At 39.0% G+C, this 19,178-nt stretch overlaps 1 protein-coding gene across 2 annotated transcripts; it reads right to left on the reverse strand.

Moving 5' to 3' along the window:
* Positions 1-269: 269 nt before the first annotated feature.
* On the reverse strand, positions 270-18,763 carry LOC149299402 (F-box only protein 38-like). Of its 2 annotated transcripts, XM_089486157.1 has the most exons (21): positions 18,636-18,763; positions 17,244-17,377; positions 14,717-14,880; positions 14,335-14,500; positions 12,688-12,825; positions 12,238-12,375; positions 11,786-11,879; positions 11,403-11,533; positions 11,042-11,212; positions 9,267-9,409; positions 8,940-9,180; positions 8,588-8,710; positions 8,142-8,312; positions 7,278-7,904; positions 6,518-6,618; positions 6,022-6,124; positions 5,315-5,481; positions 4,005-4,150; positions 3,309-3,412; positions 1,509-1,622; positions 270-448 (listed from the first exon to the last, which is right to left on the reverse strand). In XM_089486157.1, exons 1-21 carry the CDS (start codon positions 18,761-18,763, stop codon positions 270-272), a joined length of 3,483 nt encoding a protein of 1,160 aa, XP_089342283.1. The 2 variants fall into 2 exon arrangements, with proteins under 2 accessions (XP_089342283.1, XP_089342284.1); XM_089486158.1 differs by lacking the exon at positions 7,278-7,904.
* Positions 18,764-19,178: the final 415 nt, after the last annotated feature.

Raw genomic sequence — 19,178 nt, forward strand, 5'->3', positions numbered from 1 at the left:
CTCTCATTCTATAGAATAAAAATATATTACTTCTATGCTTTAGATATTACAGGAAGACTTAATGTCAGAAAGAACATTTTGTACACACAGATGTTTGCGTTGGGCTTCTTGTATACCATCTGTTGGCCTAACCAAAAAGGAACAGCTAAGAAATTTCCAGTCACAAGGCTTGCTCTCTGTTCCAGTCAGTTGCATACCATGTTCATTATTCCTCCATCTCAAGTTGTTAGAGGGGAAGAACAGTATATGCGAAGAACGGCATACTTCTTTTATATGTAGTCATCTTCCACAGGTTCTCCATTGACATCACAGTAATGAATAAATATGGCCACCACTCGTTGGAACACACCCCTTTTCATCTGCCGCAGCTCAGAGATCTCTTCTCCAATTGTCTCCATGCAGATGTCGGCTGAAAGCTGCCCTTTCCTCCGTGGTGCATAAATAGTAGCTAGAGTCAAATGACAGAAATGCTCAAGATTAGGAAATCCTAAAGGATCCCCATGTGTGCCAAGCACATTACCAGAGGCCGAGTTGGCTTACTAGTGCATGTCACTATCCTAACCAGTCTAGTGATTTTGACTATTATGGCTACTTTCTCTCTGCCATTAGTTGTAATGACATCAACCTTTATGTGCATGCACAATGCACATGACAGAGCACACCAATGGCATTTACACTAGATGGTCTCGATTATGAGATACAAAACCACTTGTAAGCCTTTAAACTGTTGACAAGTGAAACAAAGAATTTATATAATGTATAATTATTTGTGACACACCTAAGGGTAATGTCCTGATACATATTAACAAAGCAAGTTATCATTATAAAAACAGCTGCCTCATAGGTGCTCTATTATCAAAATAAGATGGCTTATTATGTTTTAAAGCTAAGCTTAACTTTAAGCATCACTAAAAGCTTAACTTTCCAATATTGTGGAAAAAATATCTTTGGTTCTGGTTAAATATTCTGATACATACATAGCATAGACATTTTGAGGTTTAAAATTAAAAGCAAATGATGGAATGGACATTCAATGGGTCAAGAAGGAATACATCAATAGAGAACAATGCAAAATGGCAGAAAGTGTCCAGATGTGAAAATCTAGAAGGCATAGCTATGTGGCTCATATTTGCCCACCCTCACTTAAAAAGGCATATTGCATGTCATGTCAAAGGATTAAAGGCTACTCAATTTGATCATCTGCATGGTAAATTGATAGAAACTTTTCCAAAATGGAAAATAGATTTTGCTGTTATTAAACTTTTTAAGATTTACAAAGGGTCACCTATACTGTTAAAGGCACCAATATGGAACCAAATGAGAAAAGCACAAAACAGGCTAGGAATGTGAAGTACCGATGCCTCTGCTGAATCTCAGTTACAGCTTAACATGAATTATTTAGAAGGGTGAAAACATGCCTAGTGCCATGGACCCGTACCACAAACATTCAATGATGACAGCATGATGAGTTTTATAACAATCTCTGCACTGATATGTTTATTACTTACTCTTTTCATCGTCTTCAAAGTCATATCTGGCATAGCTGTTTGGCTCTGCAGTTCTCAGTGAGCGCAGCCATGGGAAATCTGTGATCATGGAATATGGTGCACCATCTACAACACCTGATGGGAAGGGACAAGATTAGAAGGCCGATTTAAAGACATAGGGGCTAAAAGTGTAGTTATTATATAGGACAATCTCACACTTACGGCAACTACCCTGCCCCCCGTATAAAGAACACGTATGAAGAATGATCGGTACTCTCAGATCACTCTCAAATCAACATATGGGCAGGTGTTATACGAGAGGGTGCGAGGCAGGGCATGATGTGAATATTTGAGTGTTTCATTTGGTTAACACTAATGGGTTCTTACAAAATGGCATCTTTAAGATGTTTTTCAATTCTATAGACATATATCTATCCATCTATTCTTCTCTTGTGTATGTGCCCCACTAAGTGGCTAGAATTGGTCACTACATAGTGAAGCAGTGTGTTGTAGAGGCAGCATTCACTAGCTGAAGTTTTTATGTCAAGTGTTACACTTGCGGTGTTATGATGCACTGCTGTTTAACCCCTTCAATCCCAGGGGTTTTTGGTACCTCAAAGCCCGGAGCAATTTTGCCATTTTTGGGGTATGTCGGTTTAGCGATTATTCTCCTTTCCTGTGAATAGCGTACCCATGTAAACTATATATTGTTTTTTGAAGGAGAGATTGAACTTTCGTTTGATACCAAAGTTGGATGATTAGCTGAAAATTTAGAATGAGAAATTTAGTAAAAACTAGCGAAGATTAGAAAAAAAACAACTATTTTTTTTTCCATTTTCCCTCTGAATCCTCACAAAATTAGGTAAAGTGATGGAAAATCCCCTCCAAGTTTATCAATTCGGGTGTCCTGATTTCAGAAATACCTAATTTATATAGATTTTCCAGACTTTCCCAGCACCAGGGAGCATACTATAAGGTGTACAATTTTGTATACTTTTTATGCCTATGGCTTAACGGGTTTGGGGGTTGTGAACGGGGGCAGGAGGGTTATAATGGCTAGATGTTATGCTAGGGCAATGGGAAGTAAGGTTTTTTTAATATATTTTTTTAATTTTAATTTTTTTAAATTTTTTGGTATTTTTTATATACTTTTTTTAACACAGAAATGGTTAGAGGTCCTCTTAGGGACCTCCTGAACATGCCAGTGATGTCACAATGACATCACAGCTCACATTATAATTTTTTTAAGTATTATTTATATTATTATTTTAATGATTTATTTAATATTATTTTTTTAATGAATTAACTTTTTTTTTCTTCAGCTTTTCTCTTTCAGGACGGGAGGGGGAGTGAGAGACATGGTTTCTCACTCCCCTCCCCGCGATCCCCCTGCACCGATCACACTGTGATCTCTATGCAGGTCCTCACAGACCTGCATAGAGATTGCAGCGTCTCTGTGCCTCTGATGACCTTCCGGGTTACGCCAGCAGTGACTCAACCCGGAAGGGAATGTCCGATCGCGCATTTGAAACTGCGCAATCAGGCAGTTTACAGTGTAACAGCTTACCGGCTTTCATGCCGGAAGCTGTTACAGGAGATCGGACAGCAGAAAGCCGGCAATGCCGGCTTCTGCCGTCAGTGGGGAGTCCAGGCTGTCGTTGGATGTGTCCCTGACGCTGCACGAAGGGCTGGGCGTACCGGGACGTCCATAGGGGATTCTTAATAGGCGTTTTTTGGACGTCCCGGTACGTCTATAGGGGAATGAAGGGGTTAAACAAACTGAACCTGATATGCTAATTAAGTTATAACATTAAAAATTACCTTCTAACGTGTAAATGTCTCGACCCCAGGGGTACTTTGTATATTTCTTCACCTCCTCCTCAGTCCGAGTGGCTTCAGGAAAGAATTCATATTTGATGAGCTCTCTAAATGGGGAAAGACAGATGGCGGATCAAACACAGAATATACATATGCAATTAAAAACTTGTATTATTATATTTTAATTCCTTATTGATATACAGCTTGGCCCAAAATTGCCAGAAGCAGCATTTGGATGTGATTTGGAGGTTTGTGTTGTATAGACAACAGGAGATGATTATTACCGTTTATCTGTTACTCAGTTTGGAAGTATGCCAACGGTGCTGTATTTATTAATAGCTGTTGCACCCTATGTTTTTCATAGGGTGTTTTTTTTCACCTAATGTTTACCACAACAAGTATTTGTTTAAAGTGAAATAAGCTTTATTAAAAAAAAAAATTTAAACAGTATTTAAAAAACAGTTTTAAATGTTTTCTTTGAAATGGTGGTCTTGTATATTTCTGATAATCTGACCAACCAGCATTCATTTTTGATTGACTGTTTACTGCAGATTATAGGATGTGACGCTGTGTAGAGAGGAAAAAAAAAATATTTACATACATATATATATATAAATAAATATAGTAATTGGGCTATTAACCAAGTTTTCAACATAATAAATAAGACTATAAGCGGAAAATATGAATGATAATACTCACTGATTAATATTTGCTATAGTGTCCATCCAGCTTCGGACACGAACCTTATTTCTAACGTTGGGTGGATTGCTAAATTCATGGATGATGCAAATGTGATATGGATATGGTCCACTAAACATCTTTCTTTCCAATGTTAATGTGTCTACCTGTGTGGGAAAACAGCACATCTAAGAACAAGATCCAGGGCAGCATTTCTATTACGTTTAGTACTTCCCTTGATCCATCACTTTCCACTTGATTATATAAGCTTTGGTACTTTTGATGGTAAATTAAAAGCCATCTACAGGAGTTCTGTAAATACAGATATAGCCATGTTTACTATTTATTTCTCCTTTTTTCTGCAAAAACCCATTCAATGGAAGTTGCCACATGATTGTGATAACGTTACAAATAAAGATAAGGAAATACTACATCTGTACTACAATAAAATGAAACGTTTAAGTCTAACATATTTAGACTTTATACAATTTGTTCTGTGTTAGAAAGAGAGAGATTTTATATATACACACACACTGACTAAATCATTTTAATAATGGTTAATGATATACTATCCCCTTAAGGACTTAGCTTTTTTCTTTTTGTACCTTTCGATGCTTTTTTAACACTCTTGCGGCACTTGTGTTTAGCTGTCATTTTCTTCTCTCTCATTTAGTGTACCCACACAAGTTATATATTGGTTTTTCAGGACAGAAAGGGCTTTCTTTAGTAATGATTACAACCATATCATCTAATTTACTATAAAAAATATATGGTGAAGAACTGAGAAAAAAGCACTTTTATTTAAAAAAAATAAAAATAAAAAAAGTGCTAAATAGATTCTGTTATTTGTCCTGAGTTTAGAAATACCCAATGTTTTTATGTTTTTTTGCAAGTTATAAGTAAATATAGTGTTTTATTATTTCAACCCCCCCCCAAAAAAAAAACTTGCCCCAATGTCCTATTTGCCGGCTGATTCAACTTACCTCCATCAAACCATATATTTTTAAAAACCAGACACCCCCGGGTATTTCAAATAGCGGTATCTTCAATACACTAATTCTACCACCAGCCTTTGTCAAAAGGCGTGGTGGTAATTTTTGGTCGCTTCCTAAGCTCATTTAATGCCATGACATGCCAGCCTATTATTTTGTAGATGAAGTTGCTGCTTATTTTTACAAAAAAAAAATCCCGCTGTATTTTATTGTATATATTAAGTAGTAATTGGCAACACATCACCACTAAAAATATGCTGATGAGTTAGTCCTCAGTTCCATAAATCTATTAATTTCAGACTGTTGAGATTTGGCGACTGCCAGCAAGGGGAGACCAACCTGTTGCATAGGACGCAGGTATATAATTCGGTTTCTCTCTGGGGGCATTCTAAGAATCTGGTCCAACACTTGCTCCATATTCAGCTTTTTACATTGAGCATAATCAAAGCGATTCACAATAGGGGCATTCTCAATTTTTAAGTGCTTCAGTACACGGCATCTAGTAGCTGGGAACAAAAGAAATGAACTTAGCAAACTAGTTTCAAGTTCCTGCCATGTACATATTGTGTTCCTTTAGACTCATTATCCCTCTCCCCATCAAAACCAATGATGTACAGAATTATCTGTATCAAAGCAATCAGACATCCAGAATCACTAATATTTGCTGACTCACATAAGGTGTACTCACTTAATATTAATAGCAAATAACAAGCTCAAATGATAATTTATTCTTTTATATAGCGCCATTATATACTGTAGTGCAGAAATTCCTCTGCAATGCATGAATAAGAGTCAGACCATTTACATACAAGACTATTTAACCTCCTGAAAATGTTAGAGCATTCCACAAAACAGAATAAATCATAACACTACTATGGTGTTACATACAAATGACATACCAATAAAAACGAATGGACTATTTTACATACTCACATGTTACTTACCCCTAGAGGCACTTTTGTTATTTAGAATCTGTGCAGCAAAAGTTAACCTGTAAAGTTTTAGTTTACAAATACTTTGACAAGTTGATGCTATTGTTTACTTACCATGGATGAACATCATTTTGGGACAGTCTTTAAGAACCAAGTCTGTGATGCCACAATTGGTCAGTGTTATGCCTACAAGATTCTTCGATTTGAGGTTCAAAATCTGTATATAAATACAAAAAGAGCATAATGTTTCATACGTTCATCAGACTTATTTATGGGAAAGTAAGTAACAGGGAATATGTAGGCCATCACCCATAAACCTCATGTATAATGTCTACTTGATGCGGAACTCTGAAGAACATGTGTAGCCTATTGAAGTATGTATATGTGTATTTTATCTTCCCACTGTTTTATATGGTACTATCAACAATTTGAATAAAAAGTACTGGGGGGAAAAAAACAACTTACAAAATGACTTTATCAACACCTTATGATAATTCCAATGGAAGCACATTAAAGATGCCAGCATTAGCACTGGAAACTACTAGATAAATACGCTTACGTGTGACTGCCCTTTGCTGTATTATGAGCTTACCCTGCTTGGACTGGTTACCTGGACATGGTCATCCTCAATGACTGGGTCACTTGTGCTTGTGGACTTATCCGCAGTGCGTTTCCTCTTCACGGCTTTCCTGTTTTTTAAGGCTGTGGACTCTAGTTAACATAATGAACATTTAAACATAAAGGGACTATCTGCAGGCATCTTCCTACAGTGGATGGTGCCACCATTTTCTGCCCCAAGAATTTGGTCCAGGTTAACGATCTTTGAATAACGCCTTACAACATTTTCAAAATAATTAAGTAGAAGGTTTCATGCCAGAGAAAATATACATCAGAAGTAACAATTTCCAGTCTTGTGAGTCTATAAAATGCTGAAGATCACACATTTCTAGTAAATGATTCAATCTCATAAAACAAAAAGAAAACAAGAGCGATATAAGAAACCAATGGCCAATAAAGTCTGCCCAGCTACTGTTAAAAAATATAAATACATTCTTAGGGCAATAACAGGTCTAACCATAGCATTTCTGAACTCTAAATAGATCGACAGTACACTTCTGCAGAAAAGTGATTTCGTGTGGTACAGAAATGTTAAATCATTTGAAATACTTTCCCATCAAGTTTTTTAAAAAAAACAAACACCTGAGGCATCATTACCCCCTTAGACATAGATCACTTAACTCCTCTAGGTACATCAACTATGCTTCAAACCTGTTTTGCCTTCGAAAAACTATACATTGCACACAGTAATATTGTAAGAAATTTTTTTTTTTTAATGAGATTATTTATGGTACAAAACATGCAAGACTTACCACCATCCGACACCAGAGGCACTTGAGAAAGCCGTGTCCGTGCTCTTGTTAGAGGCCTTTGTGAGCTATGGCCTTCATTCGCTGTATGACAGCAGGCGGGTGATGCACTTGGATCGTTTCCTATTCTTGTATTAGTCCTATGACTGCCACTTGATGGGGAGGACTGACTAGTGGACGGCTGCTGCCCCTCACAGCTTCCAGAAGTCCTGCCCTGCCGTCTGTGATTTGGGATGACATTGCTGGAGCAGTGACAACAAACAGCTCCAGATTCTCTCCCCTGCATTAAACTTGGATCAGAGTCATTTTCCCTATTACAAGCACACAGATTTACATCCTCATGGACATCGACCTTGCCATTTGATGGCTGACCGCTGTCTGAGCTTTCAGAGGCAGAATTACAGGCATTTAGAACTCCATTTGAAGTACCCACTTCAGCAGAGCAGTCTTTGCCTTTGCTTCTCTCAGGTTGGTCACTAGCAGCCTTCATATCAGCTTTTATCTGCTCGCTGGTTACCTGACATCCCTTTTCACAACTGGTTTCTTCACTTGGCACAATCTGCTCTGCAGTAGCTTTGGCCCCAGAACTGCACTTCTTGCGCAGGGGAGCTTTGCCTTTCCCGCTTACCGCTGTAAAAAGTGGATTTGTCATCAGAAAATAAATCAGTCATTGCGATGACCTGACTTAATAACAACAATGGGGGAACAAAATTCCTCCAACAAATATTTTTTGTAGACGTAGTTTATAAACATACATGTTAAAATACAACCAAACATATCACTGTACTAAGAATAGTGGCTTTCCTACAATCTATGTAGATATATTATCAAATGATCTTCCCGGCAGGAGCTCAGCAATACCCTCACCTGTGTTATCTTTGGGTTCTGCCGATGGGCTGCTTTTATCTTCCTCAGTGGGATAACTCAGTGAAGCATTATTGCTGCTGGAGTTAATAACAATGTCATCCTCATACTCACTGTCTGAATCGTGGACCGTGATTGGTGCAGCTTTGACAGTAGGCTGCAACCCACTAGGCCCTGCAACAAATACGACAAAACAAACACCAGGGTAAAAACACAAAATACATGTATAAAGATGATGAAATGTAGATAAATATAACAAAATCTAGTTAAAACAGTAAATCAGAAACGATTGATTTTACAGCATTACTAAAATACATAAAATTATATGCTTTTTGTGAAGTGGTTTCATTTTCTGGCAGATGAATTCTGTTTTGTTTCACTTCAGGAACAAATTGTTAAAACGGATTCTGATGTTACAGGGTATTGGAAAAAAAATCCCAGTGTCTGACCTGCTCTTTCCTCATCCACCTCCATTGGTATAATGGCAAGAGTGGGAGCAGAGGCCTCATTTTTATCTTCTTGATCAACGGGTCTTATTTCATCTTGAAACACATCCTCCATGTCTTGTAGAGCTGCAAATCACATCAAATGGAAACATATTCAACAAATCCCATACTGTGCAAAAATTATCCAGCAACAGAGCAAAAGGAAAGCAGGCAATGTGGAATATCACTTTACTGATATTTGTTATAAAGAGAATAGACCCTAAGCTGCCGAGGACAACAAAGATCATCTAGATTCGGAACACTATCTCTCTACACAGAACAGACAACGGTCACTCTGTATGTGGACAATACTTACCTTCTGCAGCAATTTGTTCTTCCTCTGGAGGTGGCTCTGGTCTTACTTCCAGCTCATCATTTCCCTCATCTTGTGGTGGTTGTGGCTCAGGCTGTTGAGGGTTGTTGTTGTTGTGTGCTAGGTTGTTGTTGTTGTTCTGGTGATTGTTGTTTTCATTTTCATTATTGGAATTCTGGTTGCTCACGAGGGCTGAAGACACACCAATGCCGGTTCCAGCACTGAGACCTACTCGTGCACAGCCCTATAAACAATGGAATTCAGAATCTGTTTAAACAGGAAAAGGGTTTGACAGAAAATTGATTAACAACGAACCCCAAAAATTCATACCTTTGGAGGTTCACGAAACATCTGGTCAAGTGAGATGAATTCCAAGCTTGGCAGCAACTCAACAAATTGACTGAAGGATTCTAGTTTAACCGCATGGCAGCGCACCAGACTCAGATCCACCAAGCGGCTCCAACGAGAATGATCTTTTAGGAGTGATGATTAAAAATATACATGTAATAAACAATAAATCCAGAATGTACCAATCTCACAAAATTACATTCCATGGTTTTTTTTTGTTTTCTTGGTGCTCTTATAAATGTTTCTCCTAATCCATCTACTAATCAAGAGGCTATATTCTACAGAAGATGATTTTTTAGGTCCTGTTCCATGTTTTGGTCTCCACTGAGACCAAAATTACCGTATTTGCTCGATTATAAGACGAGGCTTTATAAAACACGCCAACGCGTTTCAAACCTTACGGTTCTTAATCATGGCTTAAGCCATGATTAAGAACCGTAAGGTTTGAAACGTGTTGGCGTATTTTTTCTCAATCACTTGAGCACATCTCTCTTTTTTTTTCTATCATGTTTTAACTGGTCTAATTAAATTTTGAATTTTTAACCCTTATTTGTGGAGCTGGATCTTCTATCTAAACTGTCATATGAGACTAAGATCCAGATCCCCCGCAGCGATGCAGGGGACCTGGATCCTCCTGTCCCCCCCCCCACTTACGGTACTTCTGAGGTCCCGGTGCTTAGTCCGGGCAGCGTGTAGAGCTCTGCGCGATTCGCGTAGAGCTCTACACACTGCCCGGACTAAGCAACCACCCACACACTTACCGGTACTTCTGAGTCCTCTGGGGTTAGTCTGGGCAACGTGTAGAGCGCAACGCGATTCGCGTACACAACTTCCGCTGCAGCCGGGAGGAAGTGCAGCTAGCAGCGGGGGTTGTCTACCTCCTCCCGGCTGCAGCGGAAGTTGTGTACGCGAATCGCGTAGAGCTCTACACGCTACCCGGACTACGCACCGGACACTCAGAAGCTCCGGTAAGTTTGGAGGAGGGAGGGGGAGGGAGTGTTAAATGGGGGGCTTAAGGCATTTCTGGAGGCAGAGTGCTCTGTGAAATGCCTTTTAACCCCCTTAATGCCACTCTGCCTCCAGAAATGCCTTTTAACGCTCTATACGCCACTCTGCCTCCTGAAATGCCTTATATCCCCCCCTATATGCCACTCTGCCCCATAATATGCCTTTTAACCTCCTAAATGCCAGAGTGGCATATAGGGGTATAAGGCAATTCTGGAGGCAGAGTGGCACATAGGGGGTCAAAAGGCGTATCATGGGGCACAGTGGCATTTAGAGGGTTAAAAGGCATATCATGGGGCACAGTGGCATATAGGGGCTATAAGGCATTTCTGGGGCAGAGTGGCAAGCCAGGGGGCAGATGTGCATAACTGGGGGGGGGGCAGGTTAAAAAAAAAAAGCAAATAAAAACAAAATATTTTTCTCAATCATAGCTTTTATTAAAAAAAAAAAATTGTTTACATAGTTTACGTGAATTAACATTTACTGGTAAAACTTTTTTCCTATAGGGTCGTCTTATATTCAGGCTTTTTCTTTTTTTCATAAATTAATATTCAGATTGTGGGGGGGTCGTCTTATAATCAGGGTCGTGTTATAATCGAGCAAATACGGTAGTCCTCTTTATTAAGAAGAGTACATATGTGATGCCTTGTGCTAATTGTTCCTATTTTTACATGCAGAGCTGTTTTAGTTTGATTCAACATTCTCTGTTTTCAGATACTGTGGGTGGGGGGGGGGCAGTGTGCGTTCAGTACCTGTGATCCAGTTTCTTGGATTATGAAGATGTGGACAGTTGTAGATCACCAAGTATTTAATGCAAGAGAAGACCTCGTTAACAGCCTTCATTCCAATATCTGTGATGATGCCAGGATTCTCTGCCACATCTGCTAGTCCATATTTCATCAGATCAGCATTGGTCATCTTACCTAAATATAGTAGGAAACAGTGTTTGGTGAACAGAATGGAATTTAGTAAACCCAGCTTAAGTGTATTATGTGTTGATTCTGTAGGCAAGGCATTATCATCCAAACAAAAACAAGAAGGTACGTGTGTACTAGAAATAAAATAGATATTAGATATAAAAAGGATTAGATATTGAAGGATATATTTTTTTACATTGCAGCAAAAATTCATCCACATATCCTAGGTGCAAGGTTTCAAACTGGGGAAACTCAAGCTCTGCCATCTTCAAAGCTGAAAACACACCATCTTTGGTCAGGGAAGGTTGGATGCGCACTTCGTGTAACCTTAGAATAAGAATAATGTTGATGTTTATGTCAGCTCCATCGTTATAATGTACCAAATGCAAAACGTACTACTAATAATTATAATCATATTACTATGCAAATGAAGGGAAATTGTGATCACGTAATATTTTAATTTACCATTTTGCCATCTAAAAATGTAATTTTTAATCTTCACATAAAATATTGAGTGAATTGTCAGTTTTCATTTTCATTCATGTTAATAATGTTACATATCTAAGATTTAACAATTACCTTCTCGCAGCCGTGATTATGAGGTAGCCAAGATCCACTTCCAGAGCATTCTTACATGCTCCCAATACAATGGTGTGTAAATTCCGAAACCCACCTGCAAATTAACAAAAAAATAATCAGAATAAGGAAACCAAAAGGAATTACACTAAAATGATCCAGGACTGTGGAGAATTGTATGGGGCACCTTATATTTCTACAACAAGAAAAAAACACATTTTCAAAATGAACCTTCAATGAAGTTTAATGCTGAGGCTTAATCTAGACAGCCTTTTACATATGGATAACAAGTAGTAAGATGTGGGCACCTTATGCCGTTCTATTACCAAAATGTTACTGAAAGTGAATCTCTTACTTAGCAAATTTGCATTTGTTTGTACAGTGTTCAAAAGCCACCGATCTTTGCCATTTCTGTAAATAAATATTGTAAACTAATGCAACGTAGTCCTACTTACCAGAGCGCCAGCTGTCTTCCACCACATGCTGAATGAGCCCGCCAAGAAACGGAACTCTTACAAGCTCTAGATGTTCCAAGTTGCGAGCAGATGCCAAGCCGGTCACTAATGGCACATACTTTAAGGAATTTGTGGGACCTTCAAAAATGAGAGCAAAAACAAATATGTTGGTAGAAAAAATGCGGGAATAATTAGCCTCTTATATTTACACTGGGAGAGCCATCTTTCCATTCTGCTTTGAGTGGTTGAAAAAGCTAATGTTTATAGCAAAAGCTAAATAAACAAAAGTTCTACCAAACTCTGCAAAGAGCCTGAAACAAGACTCATGGTACTATAATTTCTGATGCAGCAAAGAATCCTCTGAAATATGAAGTTCTACCACAAAATGCTAATGAGCTAGAAGCTGATATTTACATAACTCAGTAGTGAAGAGCTCAGCTTAACCCTTACCTGCACAATTCCGCATCACAAAGGTACGTAGACTGATGCAGAGGAAGTCTTTAAAAGGTTGAGGTTTGGTCAGACGTACCCACTTTAAATATAGATGACGAAGCATGGGGATACATGGAATTTCTGGTACGTTCACGCCTTCCAAGATATTAAGAGAGACGAGAGAAATGAAGACCACAAATTACATCTTTTCACTACTGTATAGTTGGTCAACATCAGAACAGAATGTAATCAGGAAATGTGAACATGTTGACAACATAAATCAAAACTATACTATCTAGTAAAGTAAAAATGGTTCTTTCAAATCTTATGTGAAGGGACTAAGAAGAATAATGTATTCAAAATGACTTCGGTCAATTTTTTGCTCATTCCCATGCCAACGGACACAAAGCCTCTTCACAAATAAATTACCCAAAGCATTATCATTTAATATGATTTTAACACTGAGTTAAACTAGAGTTAAACTAAAACTGGCCTCAGCGAACCCATGAAAATTACACGAAAGGCTAGAAATGTTTACCAGGCCACTAGCTTGTAAAGCATACCGTGTGAGCTAGTGCTCTATCCTTTCTATTAAGCCATGTAATTTTATATATTATATAAATATACACATACACACACACATATACACCAATCAGCCATAACATTATGACCACCTGCCTTTTGCCAGCAAAACAGCCCTGACCCGTCAAACCATGGACTCCACTAGACCTCTGAAGGTGTGCCGTGTTATCTGGCACCAAGATGTTAGCAGATCTTTTATGTCCTGTAAGTTGCGAGGTGGGGCCCTCAACGGATGCCATGCACCTGGCCATCCACGTGATGTAAAAGATAATGTGATTCATCAGACAGGGCCACCTTCTTCCATTGCTCTGTGGTCCAGTTGTTATGTTTACGTGCCCATTGTAGACAGAGGTCTGCTACCCAGCTCCATATTCAACAAACTGCGATGCACAGTGTGTTCTGACACCTTTCAAGCAAAACCAGCATTAACTTTTTACGCAAGTTGAGCTACCGTAGTGTGTCTTTTGGATTTGACCACACAGGCCAGCCGCCCCCCCCTCATGCATCAATGAGCCTGGGCAGCCAATCACCCTGTCGCCGGTTCACTCCTTTAGATCACTTTTCATAGGTACTGACCACTGTAAACCAGGGACACCCCACAAGAGGGGCAGTTTTGGAGATGCTCTGACCGAGTCGTCTAGCCATCACAATTTGGCCCTTGTCAAAGTCGCTCAGATCCATTGTCCATTTTTTCTGCTTCTAACACATCGATTTTGAGGACGAAATGTTCACTTACTGCCTAATATATCGCACCCACTGACAGGTGCCATGATAACAAGATTATCAGTGTTATTCAAATCAGTGGTCATGTTATGGCTGATCGGTGTATGTATATATGCCTAGGTGCAGCACACCCAAAAAATCCATAAGATCAAGTGGATCATGTAAAATCAAGTAGTTTATTCAGTTCAACAGAATATCATCTCTTCTGATAAAATGAATAAACTACTTGATCTTACACTATTTGAAGTTCTGCAAGCGCATGCTTATTATGGAAGGATATATATACACATACATATACACGCACAATTAATTAACAGGTTTTGCTCTATTACACATATATTTTGTTCATGAAAAGCTTACCAACTAAGTGCAGCGTTTGGATTTTGGCAGCAACTGGAATTTTCAGTTTATTTTCTGGAGGGATGGGAAAAGCTCCATTGCGATTTCGGAATTTACCCAAAATATGCACCTGTGGCATGTATGTCCATATAGCTTCTACAAGTTCCAAGTGAGATGTCTCTACACCCTAGGTAAATAGCATATTTCAGATAAAATGTGTCAAAAAAGAAATACGGGCTGCCTCATATAAGCAGAAATGGGCATTAATGAGTTACTATGTATTTTTTGTCTCTAATTTTACCATTGACATACAAATGACAAGCATTAACAGATGACAACGGAAATAGAATTTAACACCAAGTCTGGTTGAATGTTCTTGGACCGGATTAACAAAGTCACTCACCAGGAGGTTTGGGCAGGACTGCAAAGCTTCTAACACACCAGGAATGCTGAAGGCCTCATGGCCCCGAACCCTGCGTCTTTCCAAGTACCTTGGGTGAAGGCCATAAAGCTGCTCAATGTCTGGCATCTTCTTAAGTAACTTTAGAAAACTGGAATCTGTAAAACCTAGAAAAGGATGACAGCAACAGCGATCATCACCAACCTATGCAAAAGATGGGCGCTGAGGCTTACATGTTAATTAGGTGATCTTTTATGTTATACAACAGTTCAGAAGCAAACATAACTGCTATAGCAATCATGACAAGGTTATTTTACCAGCTAAATTCCATAATTGGGCTAAAGACAAAATATAGGAAAAACTACACATTTACAATATATGATATCCTTTTTTGCAGACCTGGTGGAACCGATTTTGAGAGCTACAGTCACAATACCCACATCACTCACTCTGTTTGAGGGTTATTGGAGTTGTAACACAAGATAGTCGATTTTTTCTCACTTTTAAAATATCTATTTTGCAAATGTTTTAGTGGCTGTAGGGTGTTGTCGCAATTACTGAACGCTGCATGTTAATTCTAATTTATCATTAGGAAACACAAGTGACTTCCGGTTTAATGGCAGAAGATGGTGGCCTCTTTTGGCTCAGGTGCCGCTGCAGAAAAAGGATCCTCATTTAGAAAATTGCAAATAAACAAATATGTACAGTGCCAGCAAAAAGGTTTTTGATACATATTGTTTTAAGAATCTTTAACTACCTGCAGACATTCCCTATTTAAAACAACATCCTGATGACAGAGCTAAAAAGGACTGCTTATGCTAATAAGGTGATTTGTTAAAGGGTCACTCCAGCATTCATATCGCTTTACTGCATACGATAGCTGAGAAGCCCTTTTAGATTTTTATGGTGTCTCCCTTGAAACGCCTAGGGAGTTCTGCAGGTCTAACCAGAACCCCATGAGCAAAAGCCCTCACACAGATTTTAATCCTGCCACTGTTTGGCTGCTTCAAGTCAAAGGCCATGGCGGGGCTTTTCCCTAATGTAATTTAAACATAATGTAAGTTAAACAAAATGCATATGGAAGTACTTTTGCGTACATTCACTCCCCTGGCACACTGCACCAGGGCCTCCCCTGGCACACTGCACCAGGGCCTCCCCTGGCACACTGCACCAGGGCCTCCCCTGGCACACTAACTCAATTCTAGGCTTTTATCAATTAATGGGAGACTCAGACTGAGACATTCTATTTTTTTTTACCAAAAGGTATGATATGTAGATGCAAAAACATTTGAAAAGAAAGCAGTAACTTGGAAACGAACATGACTGTATTATAAAGAAATTACATGTACACTTAAGCTAGCTTAATATAGAGGACCTTTAGTGGAAAGCAGGACACATGGGTGCTGGGGAAGCTGCTTCTGTAATTAATACCGTGAATGAATTACACAACTGTCCTGTCTTTGTGTTTTTTTCTTCACCACATGCTGCATCAGATTTAGAACCATGTGTGCCTACCATAGCTATGACTTCTGCTGCCTTGTGGTAGTCTCAGCTCCAATAGATGCGTAACCTTCACTATTAAAATTATTACAAAGCTGTCAACAAGAACTAAATACGGTCAGCCTTAGGGGTCTAATCCTGCAGCCAAGAGGTTTCGTTGAGACTGATAACAGAAAGCAACTTAAATGGTTATCTAAGCATTATGATCTAACCATGGTAAGATTATCCTGCAAGAATGGATAAATTGACCTTGCACTACTTGTTAAACTAGTGTGAATACATTAACAATATGTTGCTAGTTAAACTATACTTTATGTAGGGTCTTCTTAAACTGTAGAGAACTGTACTACTGTTTCAAGAAACAATTAACAAAAAGAAAGAAGAATAGTTTTGTAGAGTCTTTAAAAAGTACAGTTTAGTCTCCCATACAACTAATCTGTAACAGGAAGTTGCTAACACTCAAATTAATCTGTATATGGGAACAGGGGAAGGTGGTCTCCTTATACCCCTAGAACTCCCTTTCAAGACTGAACTGGATGAGAGTATGGTGCATGCAGTTGCAGAATACATATTCCGCAAGCCAAAGAACCGGGGAGCAGGGAAAGCATCAAGTACATAGGGGCTGCTGCTGAATCCCTCCATGCAGGGGAGAAATCGATAAGTTAAAGGGGGAGGAGGCAACTGTCATGTGCATTACACTACATGTAATGGTTGGAAGGTCCCTGTAATTATCAGTATGACGAATGGGTACAACAGACAGTATTACATGAATGTGTATAGTTTGTAGTCATTGTCTTGGTTATTATATGAATGCGTTTATCTTTATTCGTAGAAGCATAAACATTTTTTACAGTAGTTAAGACCAATCTGGACCATTTAGTCCGTGTAAAAACTTAATCGGTCTTTTCTTATATTCAAGATATAAACCATATGCTTATGCTATGTATAGATACCAATAATACTAAATACATAACACTGCTATATTATGAATAGAATTTAGTATGGGATTGTTTCTAGTGGTAGCACTCACCTGTGGGCATATATTCCCACCATCGACCAGCACAAAGATCAACCATCTTTACAACACGCAAGTACAGCGTCACTGCTTCTTTTAACTTGCGAGACAGGCATTCCATGCACATAATGTCCTGCAAGGGCAGGTACCTAGAGAAATAAAATAGAGACAAGCATGCTTTGTGCCACAATTCTGGTGTGAACCTTTATCAAAACTCTCAAAAAATAATTTAGGTTAGTAATGAATCTCACCATCGGGACAAAAACATAAACGTAAGACAGGGGTCGACAAATTTGGTTTGGATCTTTGGATTTTTTTTTTCTCTTCCTCAATCATGTTTTTATTTTCACATATTACCAAACCTGTAGCCTGGGGTTTTTCAAGCCTTGACATACACTAACATACATTTACACACCAAGACCACACAGTAACAGACACACGCTAACATCTTATGCTCACAAACACTCAACAGTAACACACACATAGCATTCTACGCTCATGTACATCCATGCCAACACCATACACACACTCTAACACTATATGCGGAATGACATACTGTAACAAACAACATCATACACACTAGCATCACACTCATACACATGCATGCACACACACTGGCTAACACTATACATATCTAACAGTACGGATACACACACATGGAATCTGACACTACAACACATCAGACATACCGACTGCAGCACTATACATATAGCACACATACACACTGACACTACAGCATACACAGACACTGACTGCAACACTATACATACACATGCATACACTGCTCCCCCTCTCACCTGCTATGCCCCTGCCCAAACTATGCTTTCCTGATTGTGTGTGGTAAACCAAGTGACGTGAAGCACCAAGTGGGGTAACAGAGTGTATTATGTGAGCCCGCTGGGAGCCTCACAGCACCTACTACCACAGACTCATGATGGCAACCCTACAAAAGCCTGGGCACCAGAAAGTGGTTTCTAGCCGCCATGGTGACCTGGGGTTTGTCAAACTCTGCCATAAGCCCAAGCCAAGATGGCATACAATGACATCAAGGTCTGCAGTCCATCACTGCTCTGTGTCGGCAATGCTGTGACATCAGCGTTAAAGACACAGAGAAGTAACAGAGGTTTGCTATATTAAATATATATCCACATATTTTATGTAAGTTATGTTTATTTTATGCTGAAATCAACATAACAAAGATGTAGAAGAAGAATCTGTACAGAAACAGTTACGAATAACATAACAAAGTGATGCTGGTAACATCCTTCCAAAAGTGGTCTTATTGCCATAGCAACAAATGGGAGGTTCCTGCTGACTGGACCATCCCATGTAGTTGCTATGGCGATAAGAGCCATATTCAAACTTGTATTGGCACATAACCACCAATATGTTCAGAAGTTTACTTACTTGAAAATGTGACAAAGTACTTCATGAGACAGCTGGTTCATGTAATCTTTGGGGTCTCCAGCTTTAATATTTTCTGTGCCATCCATACTGGTTCTGCATGGCTTGACAGATTTCCGGCGAGGCCCCATGATGAATGTATTAACCTCCTCTTTGGTTCCTTGTAACTACAGATTAAGAAAAGAGTGATAGAAAGAGGAGACTCACTGTGGGAGAGGTTTAGCTGATTTGTTGAATTTCAGGGTACCTGTGACGCTAACCAGATACTAGATCAGACATGTGAGATACTAAGATACCCCTTTACACAGATTTATTTCATAAAATCAGTGATACCATATAAAATGATAATCCCATAAATTAGGTCTGTCTTTTATAAGAAGGACACACATCACCATAGGTGCATCTTTGTTTACCCATACACTATGCTAAAGAACCTGCTTAAACATGCACATCTAACCCAGGCTTTCTTCTCTGATTGATGAGCGGGCTGCAGGCACATAAAATAGTCTGTCTCACACTAGCATGAAATGGCTTTTTAGCAATAAA

Source organism: Sceloporus occidentalis, unplaced genomic scaffold, assembly GCF_023333645.1.
Source record: "Sceloporus occidentalis isolate IW3139 unplaced genomic scaffold, rSceOcc1.0.p SCAF_28, whole genome shotgun sequence".
Classification (NCBI taxonomy): Eukaryota; Metazoa; Chordata; class Lepidosauria; order Squamata; family Phrynosomatidae; genus Sceloporus; species Sceloporus occidentalis.